At 34.7% G+C, this 21,262-nt stretch overlaps 1 protein-coding gene across 4 annotated transcripts in view; it reads left to right on the forward strand.

Annotated features, from left to right (window-relative positions):
• The first annotated feature begins 511 nt into the window (after window positions 1-511).
• LOC133829947 (probable LRR receptor-like serine/threonine-protein kinase At1g56140) overlaps window positions 512-21,262 on the forward strand; it is a 41,229-nt gene continuing 20,478 nt past the window's right edge. For 3 of the 4 annotated variants that reach the window (XM_062259793.1, XM_062259794.1, XM_062259792.1), the window contains exons 1-14: window positions 512-799; window positions 1,010-1,193; window positions 17,508-17,579; window positions 17,686-17,757; window positions 17,857-17,928; window positions 19,716-19,787; window positions 19,969-20,040; window positions 20,146-20,217; window positions 20,327-20,398; window positions 20,478-20,549; window positions 20,658-20,729; window positions 20,810-20,881; window positions 20,985-21,050; window positions 21,116-21,184. In XM_062259793.1, the coding sequence (XP_062115777.1) occupies window positions 664-799; window positions 1,010-1,193; window positions 17,508-17,579; window positions 17,686-17,757; window positions 17,857-17,928; window positions 19,716-19,787; window positions 19,969-20,040; window positions 20,146-20,217; window positions 20,327-20,398; window positions 20,478-20,549; window positions 20,658-20,729; window positions 20,810-20,881; window positions 20,985-21,050; window positions 21,116-21,184 (1,175 nt within the window). In that variant the 5' untranslated portion in view covers window positions 512-663. The remainder of the gene's footprint in view (window positions 800-1,009; window positions 1,194-17,507; window positions 17,580-17,685; window positions 17,758-17,856; window positions 17,929-19,715; window positions 19,788-19,968; window positions 20,041-20,145; window positions 20,218-20,326; window positions 20,399-20,477; window positions 20,550-20,657; window positions 20,730-20,809; window positions 20,882-20,984; window positions 21,051-21,115; window positions 21,185-21,262) is intronic. The other variant, XM_062259795.1, reaches the window with a different exon arrangement.

Raw genomic sequence — 21,262 nt, forward strand, 5'->3', positions numbered from 1 at the left:
AAAATTAATTAATTATCCTTCTATTAACTAAATATCTTCCAATCAATAATGATAAATATAGAGATTTATCAAAATATATATATATAGAGACAAAAATACATATATAGAAAAAAGATATAATAGTAATTAAAATAAGGGCATTTTTGCCATTTGGAGTCAAACTCCATTTCTACGTTGATGTGTCATTATTATGGAGCCAATACACTAGTGTGTCTGGTACGTTGGAAGTCTTTTTCTACTCCAATAATATTGGCGTTTTGCTCTCTTAGTCAAATTCATTAGTACCGGTTTCATTTGGCAACTTGGGATGAGAATATCAAATCTAATATAAAATAAATTTATTTTAGATGATGCGTAGGTTTATGTTTTTAAGTAAGTCCAATTTTTAGTTTAATATAAAGATAATCTTAATCATTTTAAATACTTAAATTCTGTATTTCTTTAATCTAAACTGACTCTAGCTTTATTACCACAAATTTAAACTTCGTACCAAATACGCCTTGTAGTTAGTCTCGTGATGTATACATTTGAGACTTTTCTATAAGCAAGCAACTCTACTTGTCCATCCATGAATCTCTCTTAGCTCAATTCTTTTCTCATTTATATGCATCATACTAATGAGAAACTAGATCTAAAGTTATTAAAACTATATTGTTATTAATCATGTCAGGAGGAGTCTCATCGTTACTACCAATTTTTAGTATTTTCACTGTCTATGTTGCCTGGTTTGTTGTTATTAACAGTTCATTAACAAGAGCTCAGAATGTAACTCATCAGCCCACTACAGCTCCCTCTGAAGGTCTCCTTCTTTTTGTCTTTCTCTCTCAATTTATATATGTTAATTGAAAGCTCAAAAAAACTTTATTATTACTATAGTTTTTCACTTAAAAAAGTTGTAGGTCTTACGAAGAAAAAGGAAGCAAGAAAATTGTTTACATTAGAAAATTCACAGCAAACTGACCTTTCTCTTTGAAAATAATTTTGGTTTGGTTGAGATCGATGCATGCAGTGAGAGCTTTGAACTCTATCTTTGAGCAATGGATGATAAAGGCTAACACTCAGCAATGGAACATAAGTGGGGAACCATGCAGTGGTGCCGCCTTAGACGACTCCATCGACATCGACTCATTCAACCCCTTTATCAAATGCAACTGCAATTTCAACAATGGCTCTCTCTGCCACATTACTAAACTGTAAGTACATGTCTCCACACTACTCCATGTCTACATAAATAGGGATATGGATAGCTTTTACAATTACAAGTGAGTTATTTATATATTCTTATAAAAAAAAATAACAATAATTTGTGTGCTTCTCGATTTTTTATTTTTGTAAATTTTCACTTCCAATTAATTAATTTTAATTCAATTTTTTCCCAAATCCAGTAAATATAGTCTTGTTTTATCCCTAATTTTATGAATAACATTAAATTGTCAGGTAAGAAATTATATTTGCTAAATTTAGAACGAATTGCTTCAAATCAAAGTTTATGAAGTATATATTCATAGACTGTATCATTTGGCAAAAGTTAGAGAAGCAAGAAGTAGAACCCTGAAAACCCTAAACCCCATTGCCATATCCTCCATTTCTCCTTCTCGAGAGGCCTAACTTTCAATTCGTAGCAGAGTTTCCAAAGCTTATCCGCAGAAGAAACCGAGAGCCATGAAAAGCCAGTACAGCATCCCAAACGTAATGTCGATATAACTTTTGGCGAACCGTCAACTATCGCAAGAAAAATCCGAAGATTGAGTGTTTCGATAAAGAAAACCAAACCCAATATTGAATTGGTCGACGATGTTGAAACTGAAAAAATAAAATTAAAAAAATATTTATATATATTTACAGCATAAATAGCCAATAATATTTAACGAGTATTGTTGAACATACTCATTTTATTTATTTATTTATTATTTTATGGCAAAATACTAAAAAAAAACTTGAAAATAGTGGTTTGCCTGAAATTTTATGGCAATAACAACCATAATGAAAATTTTGCCATTTATTTTTTCTTCCCAAATTAATAAATTAAATAAAAGTTTGCTTGAAATTTCTTAAACATGTTATTATTATTATCTAAAATCACTTCTAATATGAAAATGGAGGGAATGTAAATGGAGAAAAAGGAAATGGGAATGAGAAAAGGAATAGGAATGAAACAAAAATTAATATGGATAAAAAAAATTGATAAAAATTTATTAAATTTTTTTCAATTTTGTATTGGAATGGTCTTTCTTTCAATTTTTAAATGGAATAGTCATTCCACTAAAATAGTAGAAAAATCATTCCAATACTCTAAAATACAACAACAAAAAATAATAAAATGAAAATTGATTCATTTCCATTTCATTTCATTACTCACCAACCAAACATCACATTTTATTATTTTAAGACTATCATTTTTTCGATATATTTAAAAGTATTATTATTATTATTATTTTAGTCTATTATAAATTAAACTTTAATTTTTATTTAAAATAAATTTATTTAAATTATCTAAAATAATAATATTATTTTATTTTGAATTTAAATCATAAATTTCTTTTTAAATTACTCAACTTTCAAATATTTTAAAAAGTATGTTAAAATAATTGAAGTGGGGACATTTTTGCCAATTTATCACTTATTCCATTTCATTCTCACACCAAATGAAACAAAATAATCATGATTCCAATGTTCATTCAAACACCAAACCAAACATATATAGTAACCAATTACTATTAACATTACCATTCTTATTCAATTTAATTACTATTCTCATTATCATTACCATTCAATTTCATCAAACCAAACATCACCTAAGTATTAGACTGATACGCGGTCAAACTCATATTTTGAAAATAATTTAGATTTATTTTTCAAAAAGAAAAATCAATTATAAATACATTTTAAAATAATAAAACATTTTGATCAATAATTTTTTTTTTTTTTAATTTATGAAATATCAAAATAAAATAAATAAATAATTTTAAATTAAATCAAATTTAGAAAAAAAAAATTCCATCGAATATATAAATACATAAATAAATTAAATCACCAAAAAAACATATATGCAAATTTAATATCTAAAATCTAAATCAATCTCAAAACAATAATGATATTAAATCCCCAACAAAAAGAACACATGTATCAAAGAGCCGATTCCAAGCACCTCATTTATGAATAATTAGATGTATCAAACAACAAATAAGATATTAAAAGTAAAACAAAGGAGGATCAAATTTCATAACAAATCAAACCAATACTTTGGAAGGAAAAAAATTCAAACCAAAATCTCACATTTTCACACTACAACAAAATAGAGGTTTTATGACTTTATTTAGGAGACATTGAAAGTCTACATTGTCTCCCATAGGGGAAGATGTTGTAGGTGAATTCATTGTAAGTATATATATCACGTCTCCCAATAGGAGAGGTGAGAGACATCTCACGTCTCCCAGTGGGAGAGGTTGAAAAGTGTTAAAAAACGTTGACTTCCAACCTCTCCCACTGTGAGACGTGGGAAGTGTAACGCCCTACTACCTTAGAGCTGTTACTAAGAGTGTTTAAAACGTGCAATCAAATCGCTAATCGAGGTTTTTAAGACAAAAGTGTAATTAAATCATAATCAGAGACATAATCTTTGAAAATAATTATATTTCATTGAAAATCATAAGTGTTTAACATTTGGGATCCCAAAATACAATTTTAGAAATATTTACAACTCAAAAATATGATTACAGTTGAATAAACGAAAAAATCTAGGTTTAGTACATTCATCTCCCAAAATACTTCTGATCGTGACATTCAGGCAGGCTAACACATGTACGCGCCGCTTCACGCTCTCCGTACTCATGATTGGTTGACTTTCTCCTTGTCCTTACCTGCACCACAGAGCACCCGTGAGCCGAAGCCCAGCAAGAAAACTCACAAACAGATAACACATGCATATCAAACACTTAACAAATAAACAGGCCATCAATAGGCTGAACACATACGGCCATGCCGTCCCAGGCACTTTACCAAGCCCTGGGTTCGCAGTCCACACCATGAGGATAACCCAGGTATCCTTTAGGGTCTCGCCCTAGCAACTTGCACTCCGCGTGCTAAACGCTGCTCCCAGCTCCTTGCCGCACTCGGCCTTGCACTCCACGTGCCTAACGCCGTTCCCGGCCCCTTGCCGTTCTCGACCTTCGCCGTTATCGGCCTTCGCTGTTCACGGCTCATGCTGTTCATTCAATACATTCACACATGATAAAGCTAACCATAAATCTAAACACATATGAATTCAATCAAAGGGCCATACCCCGCAACACAGTCATACAGGGTCGAGCCCTGCAACTCAATCATATAGGGCCGAGCCCTGCAACACATGTTGTATGGGAAAAGTAGTTTTCTTACCTGCGTCCTGAGCTTTCCAGGCACCGATATCCCGAGCACAGTCCCCTAGTCCGAGCCTCGCCAAAGCCCTAATCACAACGCATTAACAATATTCATCCATCAAGTTCTAATCCACTAAATAGCTTTAGGTCATAATTCTAGTCTCCGTGACATTGAATTCTATCAATCCGGGTGATAAAATCCATCCCGAGCCTTAACTATTGAATTCTCGAGCCTAAAACCTCTTAAAAACCCAAAAATGCTCTAAGCGCCGCGACCCTAGGGACCCATGCCGCGACCCCCAACTCAATCTGAGGCCCTGCCTCAAAACAGCCCACACGCACCACGGCCCTTGCCGAAGGGCGCCACGGTGCGCTTTCATTTCCAGGCGGCCCAAGTTCTAAGGGGCCGCGACTCAGTAAGAACAGGGCCGCGGCCCGAGCCCTCGAGCCCAGAAAAACACCCTATTTTCACCTCAAAAACCAGTCCAATTATCCCTAAAATTAAGCCAACATTCCAAACTAGTTATCACAAAGATTATACTATTGATTCAGCAGCAAAACCCAACAGAAACTCAAGCCAAAACCCTTATAAAATCAAAGTTGAATCCTAATCCCTCCAACATGCAAAACTCTAATATTCAACCTTAAAACCAGCTGCAAATTATCACAATTCAACATATTAGGAGCTTACCTTGATGAGTTATGTTTCTGTGTAGATTCTCTAGGTTCCAAGCTTTAATTCCTCAAGACCCCAGGTCCACTTCTCAGTTGTTAGCTTAATTCACCAAGAGTTTTCCTTTGATATGCCTTAGAGAGAAATGATGAGAGAGTAGGGAAGACAACTTCAGATGAGAGGGAAAGAAAGAGTCAGTTTAGATAAAGTCTGGGGGTTTCAACTGTTTTGTTTTATTTAACTTAAATCTATGTGGTTACCTCAAGGCTCGGGGTACCAAAAACGTCCCCGAGGGCAAAATGGTAAATTTTCCCAGTATTCCCTCCTAGACATTCTAAAATATTTTCATATCCCGATAACTCAATAACATATCTAATACTCGAAATACCCCTCGACTCGACCCGAGTCGGATTCTCAACCCCGTTGTGACTTTTTGGCTAACTGCTCCCTAGGACTGTCTCGGATCGTGCTATACAGATAAATCACATATATATCATATTTATCACATTTATGCCCTCAACGGGCTAAAATTACAAACTTGCCCCTAATAACCAGATGGGGCCCACATGCATATTTAATTCACCTAAACATGCATTTCTAATCACATATTCATTAAATTCACATATTACCATATTAAATCATTTATTGCCCTCCAGACACGCTAATCAAGGCCCTAAGCCTTATTAGAAAATTTTGGGACATTACAATTATCCCCTCCTTACAGAAATTTCATCCTCGAAATTACCTGAACAACTCGGGATACCGCTCTCGCATATCCGATTCCAATTCCCATGTCACCTGCTCAACCTTGTTGTTTCTCCACAGCACTTTCACCAAGGCGATGGTCTTGCTACACAAAACTTTGTCCTTCCTGTCAAGGATCTGAACTAGCTTCACCTCGTACGATAAATCCTGATCCAGCTCCAAATTCTCATAGCTTAAGACATGAGTAGAATCTGATACATACTTCCGGAGCATAGACACATAAAATACATCATGAACCCCTGATAAAGTTGGAGGCATCGCTAATCTGTAAGCTACCTCCCTAACCCGTTCCAAGACCTCGAAGGGGCCAACAAATCTAGGGCTCAGCTTGCCCCGAACACCAAATCGTTTCACTCCTCTCAGAAGTGAAACCCTAAGGAACACATGGTCACCGACCTGAAACTCTATACTTCTGCGTCTGAAGTCTGAGTAACTCTTCTGGCGACTCTAGGAGGCGAGCATTCAATGTAACGCCCCAACTCCAGGGACCGTTACGGTGCACATTGCAAACAGTGCTAAACTCGCTAATCGAGTCATTTGGCCATAAACGTGTAACTAAGTATGATTAGTGGTTTAGGGATTAAAATTTCGGTTAAGATATAACGTTTGACTAGAACGTTTACTGTATACATTGGGATCCCAAAAAATATAATTTAAAGGTTTATTACAAGAAAATATTTACAACCAGCCGATCTAAGCGGAAAAACAGGGTTTAGCCCTAGTTCCTCTCCTTCAAACCTCGACCGTGGCGGTCGAGCAGCTGCATATGTACACATCGTCACATAAGCTCTCCAACTCAAGGATGGTCCAGCTTTCTTTTGCCTTTACCTGCACCACATAGCACCCGTGAGCCGAAGCTCAGCAAGAAAAACTCAATATGCTCATGAACAGTCATATCATGATATCAAATCATATCTGGCATGCCTAGCAAACATAGCTTTATTCAAGCATGCAAATGAATTCAAACAATGCTGGGGTATCCAGGATAAGAAATTCTGCCCTTCTGAATGGATGACTATCAAGTCAATCCTAATCAGATGAGTGTTTTAACACTTGAGGTTCTGGTAAACCATACTGAGTGACCAACAAGCAAGTCACTACGAGGCTCAGCACCCAAAGCCATGCATATGATGATCAAAATGATCATATAGAGCTTATAGCTCTGAACAGATGAGTGATTATCACTTTGAGGTTCTAGAAAACCATACTGAGTGGCTGACAAGCAAGTCACTAACTTAAACAGAAGAGTGGTTGCTGGGTAAGCCACTAGCCTTAAACAGATGAGAGACTGATGGGTAAGTCCCTAACTTAATAGATGAGTGATTGATGGGTAAGTCACACAAGCGCTTATAATTTTCATCAAACTTGAGGTCGGTCCGACATTAATGCTCTTTGAGTCATCCAATGCAGATTGTCGATTAGATCTAATCTTTGTTGGCTTGCGTTGAACACGCTAAGGCCATCCTGACTTATGAGTCAGCACCGTGTGACCAGTGCCCAGTACCACTGCCGAACCTAACTAATGAGTCATAGGTTCACAGTTGATACTAACACCTTTGCCAATTCTGACTAATGAGTTAGTACCATGCACAAGTAAGCATTGCCACCAAACACATGTCATATGTCAAATATTCAAACATAAGGCATTCAGCATGCTTACTTAATAGTTGCTGGCATAATTATGATCATGCACAAACACAGAGACTCAAGCTCTGACCAATCTCACAGTCAATATTCATGGCATGCCCTAATCACATGTTTCTCGTGCATCACATGCATCACACTTAATCATCCAGCATGCCTCAACAATAACCATATGCAAATGAGCAAGATTGCTAAGCATTCAATATGATATCAATGTTTACATTTAAACATTCAACATGCATCAAGAATGACCATGCATGTCACATATGGGGTGCAGTTTTCTTACCTTTGGTCCAAGCACAGGTTACCAATAAATAAGCCACAAGCACGATCCTGATTCCAAGACCCTAGTGATAACCTAGTCACGACCATAATATAAAACCTCATCAAAATGAGTAAATGAATACTTCCAAACCCAACCCAAGCCTCCGGGACAACAAATCCCACACAACTAGGTGGTAGGATCGATCCCAGGCCCTTAGAGTTAAGTTCCCATGCTCAAAACATCAATTTGGCCAAAAATGGCACCAAGCGCCGCGGCCCTCCCGACAAGCGCTGTGACCCTTAGGCAAAACAGAACCACCATCTGCTTCTTCAAGCCTAGGCCGCGACGCCCAAGAACAGGGCCGCAGCCCTACCTCGAACCAGCCATTTTTCCCCGTTTTTTACCTTTTAAAACCTCCCAAAAACATATCCAAACATCTCCAAACTCAAAAATCAAAGTTCCCAACACATCCCCATCATCCAAAACCAACAAAACCCAAGTCTCAAATCACCCAAAAACTCATCCAAACACAAAGTCTAATTCAAGCTTAAAAAATTTAAAAACTTAGAACCTAAAACTTGAATTACCTCCGATTGAGTTGTTTCCCAACTAAATCCTCCGGCTAATAAGCTTCTAATCTTCCCTAGGATTGTTATGCCTCGATCCTCGCTTGAATCCGAGTCCTAGAACTCCAGATACCTTCAAAAACACGATTGGGAGACGAAAAGGAAACTTTGAGGGAGAGAGAATGTATAGAATGTTCTTTTATTCTTTTAAAAGGTTACTTCAAGCTTAAGTAGCCTCAACCACATCCTAACACTCGGGGTCCCGAAAACACCCTCGGGGACAAAATACTCAAAACCTCCATAATTTCCCCCTGATCTTACTAACTCCCAATTTATCACCAAATATTAGTTCCCATTACCCAATAACCCGGTAATGCTCTAAATACCCCTTGACTTACTCCAAGTCAAGCTTAAATCCCGTTGTGACTTTCCCACTAGCTTACCTCCTAGGATCGTCTTGTGCTGGGTAACCCTGGCATAACCAAATAATAACAAAGCACCACGCCCATTTCACATATATGCCAAAAATGCCTGAAATGGCCAAAATACAAAAATCACCAAATTAATCACAAATGGGTTCACATGCATATTTAATACACCTAAACATGCATATTATCATTAAATAACATAATAAATCAATAATGGCCCTCCCGGCCTCCTAATCAAGGTCCTAAACCTGATTAGGAAATTTGGGGCATTACATTCAAGCTCTAATCTTCTCAATCGCCTCATTGGTCCTCTGAACCATTTCAGGACCCAAATATCTTCTCTCACCTGTCTCATCCCAATGGATAGGTGATCTGCACTTTCTTCCATATAGCATTTCATACGGAGCCACTTCAATAGTTGCCTGATAACTGTTGTTGTACAAAAATTCAATCAAAGGGAGATATTTTCTCCCAGATCCCCCAAAATCTAACACACAAGCTCATAACATATCTTCCGGTATCTGAATCGTCCTCTTAGACTGTCCATCCGTCTGAGGATGATAAGTGGTACTAAACCATAACTGTGTGCCCATAGCCTTCTATAGGCTCTCCCAAAACTTGGAGGTGAAGGTGGGGTCCCTGTCGGATACTATCGACCTTGGAGCCCCATGAAGTCGAACAATTTCCTTCACATATAACTCGACATATTGCTCCACAGTATAAGTCGTCCTGACAGGTAAAAAGTGGGCGGACTTGGTATACCTATCCATAATCACCCACACAGAATCATGTTGTCCCATGGTCTTTGGCAAACCAACCACAAAGTCCATGGTAATATCTTCCCATTTCCACTCTGGAATCCCTAGAGGCTGCAATAATCCTGCTGGCCTCTGATGTTCAGCCTTTACCTCCTGACAAGTTAAACACTTGGCCACATAATCCACCACATCCATTTTCATCCCTGGCCACCAATACAAGGTTCTCAAATCTTGGTACATCTTCATCGTACCTGGAAGTAAAGAATAGGGAGTGGTATGAGACTCATCTAAGATCTCCCGCTGAATACTTGAATTCGACGGAACGCAAATCCGACCATTATACTTGAGTAATCCTGTCTCTGAAATAGAGAAGTCCTTAGCTTCTCCTGCTAAGACGCTCTCCCTGCGTTCTTCTAACTGGGGATCCTCCCTCTGTGCCTCCTTGATCCTCTCAAGAAGTGTAGACTGAAGAGTGATGTTGGCTAACTGACCAACCACCAACTCTATACCTACCCTTGTCATCTCCTCAGCTAATCTATCAGATATTTGTCTCGAACTGAACAGTTGTCCTGGGCCTCTCTGACTCAATGCATCAGCCACTACATTAGCCTTCCCAGGATGGTATAGGATATCACAATCATAATCCTTTACCAACTCTAGCCACCGTCTCTGGCGCATATTCAAATCCTTCTGAGTAAATAAATACTTTAAACTTTTATGGTCGGTGTATATCTCGCACTTTTCACCATAAAGATAATGCCTCCAAATCTTAAGTGCGAATACCACTGTCGCCAACTCCAGATCATGTGTAGTGTATCTCTGCTCGTATTCCTTAACTGTCTCGATGCATAAGCTATCACCTTTCCAGTTTGCATCAGCACACACCCTAAACCCTGTCTGGATGCATCACAATAGACCACAAACTTTTCATTATCTATAGGCAGACTCAATACTGGAGCGGTGATCAGTCGCTGCTTCAGTTCCTTAAAACTGTTTTCACATCTGTCTGTCTAGACATACTTAGTCTTCTTCCTTGTCAATTCTGTCAATGGCGTCGCTATTCTGGAGAACCCCTCAACAAATCACCGATAATACCCTGCTAATCCTAGAAAACATCTCACTTCAGAAACACTGTTCGGTCTAGGCCAGTTTCTCACTGCTAATCATAATGCATTCACGTGGTCACACTTAGACATGATTGGAATTAGCCCCAATGTTATAAGCCACGCATTAAACATCATATTTTTTTTCCTCTGAAGCATCAAAAGCGAAGACTCCTCGACGACAAGAGGAAAAAGGCATTTTAAGAGGAAGTCGACAGATTGAAGGAAAATTGGTTTTATTCGAGATGCTTTCTACCGGAATGGGTAGCTAATTCAATACTAGTCTCGGAACTGAATGGCAAGTGTTGAACTTGCATCAATTATTCAGACCTCAAAAAATCGTGCCCAAAAGATTGCTTTTAGTTGCTCAAATCGATCAACTCGTTGATGCAACCTCAGGTCATGATATCACATCGTTCATGGATGCATATTTTGGATATAACCATATAGCAATGCATGCACCAGACCAGGAGAATACGAGCTTCATTATGAACAAATGGCTATACTGTTACAGTGTAATTCCTTTCAGGCTCAAAAATGTTGGAGTGACGTACCAAAGACTGGTAAATAGAATGTTTGCTGAAGATATTGGAAACAAATTGGAAGTGTATGTGGACGATATGTTGGTCAAGTCCAAACACAATAATAACCATGTTGACGACCTCGCGGATGCTTCGCTATACTTCGAAAGTACAATAAGAGGCTCAACCCACAAAAGTACTCATTTGGGGTATCTTCGGGAAAGTTCTTAGGATTTATAGTGAATGCTCGAGGCATCAAGGCAAACTTGGATAAGATCAAAGCATTAGTCGACATGCCTTCATCTCGAAAGCATAAAGACATCCATATTTTAACAGGACAAATGGCAGCTTTAAGTAGGTCATATCAAAATTCACAAACAAATGTCTACAATTATTTAATCTTTTGAGAGTGGGCAAGAAGTTCGAGTGGTCAGACGAGTGCGAGCTTACCTTCCAGACTCTTAAAAAGAGCATCGCTAAGCCACTAATCTTCTCCAAACAAGTCACGGGGGAAATATTGTACTTATACCTTGCTACAACCAAGCATTCAATCACTGCAGCACTTGTTCGGGAGGATAAGAAAGTACAAGGATCAGTCTACTACATCGGTAAAAGACTACTAGGAGATGAGTCAAGATATCCATTGATGGGAAACTAGCACTATGCCTAATTCATGCATCTCGAAAGCTTCGACCTTACTTTCAAGCACATCCCATTCATGTGCTGAACAATCAGCCACTAAGACAGATATTAGCGAAACTTGAAGCTTTCGAAAGACTATTAAAGTGAGCAATTGAACTCGGGCAGTTCAAGATCACATACCACCTGAGAACGATGATAAAAGTTCAGACATTGGCTGATTTTCTAGTCTAATGTGCAGGAATAACCAACGAAGAAGTCATAACCCCAGCTTGTGAGCTATGGAGACTTTATGTTGATGGATCCTTCAATGAGACCGGATCAGGGGCATGCATTATCCTAATAACTCCATTAGAAAACTTGTTTAACTCAGCCTTAAGGTTTGGTTTTGAGGCTACAAATAACAAGGCTGAATATGAGGCACTGGTAGCTGGGCTTCAAGTAGCTTCTGAGCTAAAAGCTAAGGCCATACACTACTATAGTGATTCTCAGTTGGTAGTCAACCAAGTGTTAGGAGAGTACCAGGCTCGGGAGATTAGGATGGCAGCATATCTGGAAAAAGTCAAAGGGGCATTCGAACAATTCGAGTTCTATGTGATCGTGCAGGTTTTGCGAGAATAAAACTCGAATGCAGACACCTTAGCTCGACTCACCACAACCAAGGAGGCTGACACACTCAACGTGGTACCAGTGGATTTTTTTCCATAACCAAGCATAATCGAGCCCGACGAGGTCAAAGACGACATGATAGACTTTCAGCCTACTTGGATGACACCTATAACCGAATACCTCGAAACTAGGAACCTTTCTATAGACCGGAACGAGGTTCGAAAACGGATGTACAAAATACCAAGGTAAACTATTGTTCAGAAGAGGATATTCCATGCCATTAATGCGATGTGTTACCCCACCTGAAACAAAGAAAATCCTAGAAGAAATTCACGAAGGATTTTGTGGAGATCCTTCGTGAATTTCTTCTAGGTATGGGATGCCAAGGAAGATAGTTTCAGACAATGGAACCCAATTCGACAGCGAGCTGTTTACACAGTTCTACGATAAAAATGGGATCATTAAAAGCTTCTCGTCAATGGCCCATCCCCAAGAAAATGGTCAGGGCGAAGCTGTAAAAAAGACTCTCAAGAATTCTATGAAGAAAATGCTTGAAGAAGCTAAAGACAGATGGTCCGAAGAATTACTACAAGTCCTATGGGCCTATAGGACGACAACTCGAACCTCAACTTGACACACACTATAACGCACTACTACCAAGGGACCGTTACAATGTGCATTTTAAACAGTGCTAAACTCGTTAATCGAGTCATTTGGCCATAATCGTGTAACTAAGTATGATTAACGGTTTAGGGTTAAAAATTTTGGTTAAGAAACATGTTTTAATAAAACATTTATTGTATACATTGGGATCCCAAAATATAATTTAAATGTTAATTACAATAAAATATTTACATCCAACCGACCTAAGCGGCAAAATAGGGTTTAACCCTAGTTCCTCTTTCAACCCTCAGCCGTGGCGGTCGAGCAGCCGTATATGTACACATCGTCACCTAAGCTCTCCAACTAAAGAATGGTCTAGCTTTCTTTTGCCTTTACTTGCACCACATAACACCCGTGAGCCAAAGCTCAACAAGAAAACTCAATATGCTCATAAACAGTAATAACATGTTACTAAATCATAATAGGCATGCCTATCAATAATAGCCCTATTCATGCATGCAAATAAGTCCAAATAATGAACAAACTTAAACCAGATAAGTGACTGATGAGTAACTCATGAACTTAAACTAGATAAGTAACTGATGAGTAAGTTACGAACTCAAACCAGATAAGTGACTGATGATCAAGTCACGAACTTGGGCTCAGCACCCATAGCCATGTGACATTGCAGTCATCTGAGCCTTTTGGCCCTGGCTCTAAGTAACTAGCCTATAGACTAGACAAGCACTTTTAGTTTTCATCAAACTTAAGGTCAGTCAAGCATTTCATACTTATGTTGATAATGCTTATGTCGATTAGATCTAATCTTTTCGGTTCTGTGTTCATTACACTTATGCCGCTCTTGACTCATAGGTCAATTCCATACGACCAGTGCTCAGTACTACTACTGAACTTGACTAATGAGTCACAGCTTCACAGTCAATACTGACACCCTTGCCGATTCCTGACTCATAGGTCAGTTCCACTCACAAGTAAGCAATGCAACCAGGCATAAATAATATGTCAAATATCCAAATGTAGGGCATTCAGCATGCTTACTTAACAATCACTAGCATAATTACAATCATGCACATATATAGAGACTCAAGCTCTAATCAATCTCATATTCAATATTCTTGTCATGCCCTACTCTCATGTATCTCATGCATTACATGCATCACATACTGGGTGCAGTTTTCTTACCTTTGGTTCGAGCGAGAAATAATAAATGAACGACCCTTGAAATATGGAATCCCTTAGCAGTCACCTAGTCATAACCAAATATGGAATCCAATTAATGAAATCAATAATAAAAGGTTCTTGACCTAAATCTCACTCCCGGAACCTTGAATCGTACTCAAACGGTTAGTAGATTCAATCCCGAGCCTTAGGATTTGAAACCCTGAGCCAAAAACCCTAAAAAATGCCAAAAATAGGACCCTGGAAAAATAGGGTGGCGCTATAGCGCTGCCCCCTAGCGCCTAGGCGCTACAAGTAGGGATGAATGGCCCTGGCTAGCGCTGTAGCGCCCTCCCTTGGGCGTTGTAGCACTAGAACCAGGCATATTCAGCCTTGGTTCTTCCTTCTTCGATTTCTCCATTTCCAACCTAAAATACTTGATTCCAAACCTCATTCAAACTCACAAAGGAACCCCAAAACCATACATACAAGTCATAGGCATCATAACCCAATCAATCTTTGCCAAATACTCCCATCAATTCTCACTATCCAAATCAAAGTTTTAGCTGAAAATCAATATGAAAACAGAGCTAGAACTAAAGTTTATATGGTTAAAAACTTACCTCAAGCTCAATATGGAACCCTCTTCAATGGTGGAACACAACCCTAGACCCTCAAAGCTTGATTCCTTAGCTTGATTCCTCAAATGGAACTCAAAAATTCAAACAGTCAGTTGCAAACGTACTTAATTTTTTTTATACGTGTGGAATACAGACTATTTGAACTTTGATTTCGACACTGTATATTATTTGGAATTTCTTGAAAATTGGTGGGATTACTATTATCACTATCATGTACGCTGTTGTTTACCGAGTTTTTGGGAAACTATAAATATATTTGTGAAATAAGAGCTAGAAAGAAAGACTAAGAAATGAACAAGATCACAATTTTTACGTGATTGGGGTGTTAATAAGCCTTAGTCCACGAGTCACTAATATTAATTTTAAGAGAGTTTAACAATGGAGCTTTTCTGCAAGTTCAACAGCGTTTATGCATACAAGAGAAAATCGGATCCCTGCTGCAGTGCACGAATGACCCTATTTATAGGCAGTCATGTGACTTAGGTCGGACTAATCCAGACCCAATAATGATATAATCATAAGTGCTCTCTAACAAAGCTACAATACAAGAGTATAATGTGATTACAAGTTATTAATCTTAGCCCATTGGGCTGACTTAAGTATAGTAGAGCCTTACAGTTGCCCTTTGTATGTTGGCACGGATTGATCCGCGTGGGCTACCAAGGGGATCTTGGGGACATGATCTGTCAGAATAGTGACAGTGCCATTTCCTAGGAACATTATGCATTTCGTGCATACCCCATTCTATAAGTTAGTTAGGGAGACCGATTGCCAGATTTCTCGGGGACATGTCAGCAGTAGGAAGGACTGGGTTTGTTTCATCAGGACATATGGTCCAAGTTCATTTACCAATGTCAAGGTTCTTTTACCAAGACTCGGGTTCATTTACCGATGGCGGGTGAGAGCGTTGAGGATGGACTCGGAGACTTCACCTAGATCCCACTCCATAGGATCCGACTCTTGGAATGGATCGTCTGCCACCATAATCTAAATCCCAAAGAATAAAGATTGGACATGCTCAGGAAGGTGGTTCGGGCCTGCATCTCAACTTCGGTCCCCTTATTATGCTCGTGGTACTCACTAGTTATTGGGCTCGACATGGTCTGGCCTATAGGGCTTAGTTGCTCATCGCTCGCTGGGCCCAGGCCTCTCCCAAGAGCTCATGAAACTTGTTTGGCCGTGCCACGTGTCCAAGGTGGAAAATATGGATAACAGTTGTCATACAAAAAAAAATTGAGTTATAATTTCTTCAAGTACCGAAAATAGAAAATGCCCCTACAATAAGGGCAAAAGTAATGCCCCTACCTAAGAGCTCCTTATAACTTTATATAAAATAAGCCCACCACAAAAAATCAAAATATATCTTATTTTCATATATATATATATATAAATATATTTAACATAATTATTTATTTATTATAATACTTATTAATAAATTAATACTTAAAATAATTTCAATAAGGTATAGTAGTCTCTTTATTAAAACATCTAACTACAATTAATTTAAGGGGCTCTTTTATACACTTTTGCAAAACAATGGGAGTGATATGGTATTTTCTAAAATCACATATAAACCTTTTTTTTTTTAATATCTTTAATTTGTATATAATTTTTTCAGCCTATTTTTTTTCTATGGTATATATATATATATATATATAAATATTAGTTACCTATTTATTTAGAAAATTTATTAATTTTTTATGATTGTTATATAAATTTTAAATAAATAAAAAATATCATATCTAAAAGAATGACATAAACATATTAAAATAAAAAATTAACCAAAACATTCTTTATAGTTTTTTTTTAAAAAAATAATACGATAACTTTTTAGAACACAAACCACCATATTTAAGTTACAAAACATTCATGATATTATTCAAATCACACCTCAATAATTGGAGAATAATTTTTTTTATTCTTGATAGAAGATAAATGTTATTCTAATTTCTTATTTAGTTATACAGTCATATTATTTGTACACATACGACACTTATACAATGTATTGTTATGTATTATATATTATTGCAATAATAATATTTTATAATATGTGAATTTATATTAATATAATTATTAAATATCTAGTCTAGTATTAAATATTATTATCACAATGATATTTTATAATATTTGAATTTATATTAATATAATTAATAAATATTTATTTTTGATAAATTTTAAAAATATATTTCGTTAAATATTTGAAATATTCGGTTATAAGTTAACAAAAGAAATCAATAAAACAAAAAATTTATACTTTTAATATAGAAGTGATATATGTTATAGATCTATTTTATAAGATGTAATATATCAATTTATCCTAATTAAGAATATTTTTTTATTGTTCTTTTACATAATTAAAAAAAATCCATTATTATATTTATTGTTAAAGATTTTTTAATGTCCGCATATTATTTATATATCTTAAATATATTAAATTTGAATAAAATGATAATTTAATATCTACATATAACTGATTAATAATAACAAAATTTGGCCATTTTGTTATATTATTAATAATTAAGGATATATTTTTCAGAGACATATATAGCACTAGACTTAGTGATATACACTTATGTGAGGTTTATTCATGACGGGTGCTTTTTTCCTCCATTGCCCTTTATATATTTATAGGTGTAAATATTCCTTTATTTTAACCAAAACACGAGCCTCTTCAGAATTTTGTCAAATAGAAGATTTAAAGTGGTATTTACATTTTGTACATTATCCATCTTTGATTTTGGTTGCCACAATGCAGGAAAGTTCAGAAAATGAATGTTGCTGGTCCGATTCCAGAAGAGCTATGGACTCTGACCTTCTTAAACGATCTGTATTTGTTTATTTTGGACCTTTCATAGTTTTCGTCACCTCTTCACAACTTTAATTAAGAATAACATGGTGCATCATATATACTTGGTTTATTTCATCTGTTGTAGGAATTTGGGCAACAATTTCTTGACAGGCTCTCTTTCTCCATCAATTGGAAACCTTATTAACATGAAAACCTTGTAAGCTTACCTAAAGTTTGAGCTTGGAATTAACAAGATTAGTATGATATGTTAAAAATATTTCTCTCCACTTGATCATTATTTTTTGGCAATTACTAGGGCCTTAAGCGCAAATGCACTGTCAGGGGAGGTACCAAAGGAATTGGGACTACTTACCGAGCTATTTTATTTGTAAGTAATAGCCATTCTTTTATTTGGGTATTTTTATGATGTAGTTTCCATCAACACTTGAGTCCAAAAAATTGATTTTGTTAGATTTCTAATATTTTCAAATCTTATTATTTAGGTTCTATTTTTATTTTTTTAATTTTTTAAATATATTAAAAAATAAAAAATAAATAATGAATCATTATTAAAATATTTAGACACTTAATTTATGATAATAACAAACATGATATGAGAAAAAAATATTTTCATGGCATTTTTAAAAATATTTAATAGTTTTATAAATTAAATTAATATTTTATTAAAAAAATATTATTACCTATATTGTTGTTTTATAATTAATATTAATAAATATATTATCTCGATTATCTTGATATTATGAATTTTTATTATATTTATACTTGTTTATTTCGTACACTTTTTTTTTTTAAAAATAATGCAACTTAATAATGTATCTAAAGTTATTTATGTACATATATATATTTATATATATACTAGATACAAGGAATGTGTAATTGTTTAATTTTATTTATAGAATTTGTTAATTATTTTTATTAAATTTATATTAATGCCATGTAAATTTGGAAATAAATATCCTATTTTAATTAAATAATTTTTTTTAAGTTTATGTTTGTTTTAGTTTTTGAATTTAGGAATGACAACAAAAGATTATATATTATATATTATATGTTTAATGTAATATTAAATATTATACGTTGATTTTAAATTTAAGTTTCTTGCTAGTTTTTTTTAAAAAAAAGGCAACTTGTTGTTAATTCACAGTAGATTATATTATATGTTTAATATGATATTATTCTAATAAATGAGTTTAATTTTAATTAAATTTTATTACCATTGTAAAATATCCCAAAAATATCATATTTTAATTTGTTTAATTATTTATTATTTTAAAATAATTATTATTGTAAAATATCTTATTTTAATTTATTTAATTATTTATTTTATATTTTAATTTGTTTAATTATTTATTATTTTAAAATAATTATCATTGTAAAATATCTGAAAAATATCATATTTTAATTATTTATTATTTTAAAATAATTATCATTGTGAAATACCTTTAAAATATTTTATTTTAATTTTTTTAATTATTTATTTTATTTTATTTAAGTTTTAGTGTTTACAAACTACAGTTAAATATAAGAATATTCTGTTAAATATAAAAATATTCCGTTAAAATTAACGGAAAAAAATAAAAAACCGTTAAAACAAAAAATTTCCGTTATCTACGCACTTATTATATAGAATATATATATATATATATGATTAATTATAAGTTGCATTATAGGAAAAAAATTACAAAATAAAAATAAATATATACATGATAAACATTGCTAATTTCGTGATAGTTATTAATATTAAAAAAATATAGGTAAGAATTTTTTTTAATGAAAAATTGATTTAATTTATAAAACTATTAAATATTTTTTAAAATGTCATGAAAATATATTTTTTTAATGTCATGTTTGGTATTGCCATAAATTAAGTAATCTAATTTTTTTTAAGATTAATTAACTATTTTTTAATATATTTTGAAAGAAAAAAGATATAAAAATAGCATTTAAGGATTTAAATGATACTATTTGAAATAAGTTTGATACCTAAGTGTTAACTCAAAAAAAAAAACCATTTTATTTGAATGGTAACTATATCTTTTCTCTTTTTCCCTTCTTTGTGAAATTTCCAACGGCTAATTCAATCATATTATTGCCTTCTCTTATATAGTTTATTATATTATTGACATTAATTCTTGGAAATAATTTTGTACGTAGGTACTTTTCAGTGAACAATTTCTCCGGTCCGCTGCCGCCAGAACTAGGGAATTTAAACAAATTAGAACATCTGTAAGCTTGTACTATTACGTCTCATTTAAAGATATTAAGTTCTTATTGGCTGCATTTAGTTATAATAGTCCATTAATCCAGCATGAAATCCATTGAGATTTTCTGTTCAACTAAATGATTGCAGTTGTAGGTTGGTTTCACTCCATCCTGATTCCTTTTCTTCTCATTGTTTATTTGGTAGTCATTTTCACAGTTCTGGAGTTAGTGGCGAGATTCCTTCAACATATGAAAATCTCAAAAGCTTGGAAGCAGTGTAAATTGTTTCTTCTAACTCATGATATAATAATAGGCATACTGTTATATAAGAAGAATTGAAAAAGTTATAGGTTTCTTGTCTAATGAAATCTTTCTTTAACAGATTTGCATCAGATACTGAACTCACAGGCAAGATACCAGACTTCATAGGAAGTTGGTCAAATCTTACTACCTTGTAAGACAAGTTGAACAGAGATATGTGTATTTTAATAACATTGCAACATCTATATCTGTATTATTAACAATAATAATATATAGTTAGCTACTTGTTTATGTCAATGCAGGGTATTTCAAGGAAACTCTTTTCAAGGGCCTATACCATCAACGTTTGCGAATCTAACTTCTTTAGTACAATTGTGAGTAACATGCTCAATACAAATCTATCTACAAATTTTTAAAGCTAATGATCCAAGTGTGAACTATATATATATGTAGGCGGTTGAGTGATATATCTAATGCAAGTTCTTCTCTTGCATTTGTCGCCAATATGAAGTCTCTAGAAACCTTGTAAGTAACATGTTTTCAACACATAATCATATAGCTTATATGTATATATAAAAAAAATTAATGTTATCTTTTGTGTTACAATCAAACAACTTATAATATTACCTGCAGAGAACTGAGGAATAACGATATCATTGGCTCAATTCCATGGAATATTGGCGAACTCACACGGTTGAAACATCTGTAAGTTCATTAAGGTACTCAATGCTACCCAACTTGCACTATTTTCTAACTATAAAATTGTACTTTTTTTTTCTTTATAGGGATTTGAGCTTCAACAAGTTAAATGGACAGATCCCAGACTCTCTGTTCAACATGAGTGCACTTCAAGCATTGTAATATATCCTTGTCTCTCTTTGATTGTGTCATATGATATGATATGGTGAATGATAACTACTACTATAGTATTAAAGCAAGTAATTTTGTTTCGTTACTCAGGTTTCTTGGAAACAATAGCCTAAGTGGTACCTTGACTAGGACGAAAAGTGCACCTCTTCTCACTATGTAAGTTAATATATTTGATATTTTAGCAAGATCTTAAATTAACACTCGTACTTTTATGCTTGCAGAGATCTATCATACAATAATTTAGTGGGAATCATTCCTTCTTGGGTCTACAATCAGCAAAATTTACACATGTATTAATTTCTTTGATATATCTCAATTTTCACATCAATTATTGTGTTATGCTTTTGTAATAATAGTTCATGCTTGTT

Source organism: Humulus lupulus, chromosome 4 (genome assembly GCF_963169125.1).
Source record: "Humulus lupulus chromosome 4, drHumLupu1.1, whole genome shotgun sequence".
Taxonomy (NCBI): domain Eukaryota; kingdom Viridiplantae; phylum Streptophyta; class Magnoliopsida; order Rosales; family Cannabaceae; genus Humulus; species Humulus lupulus.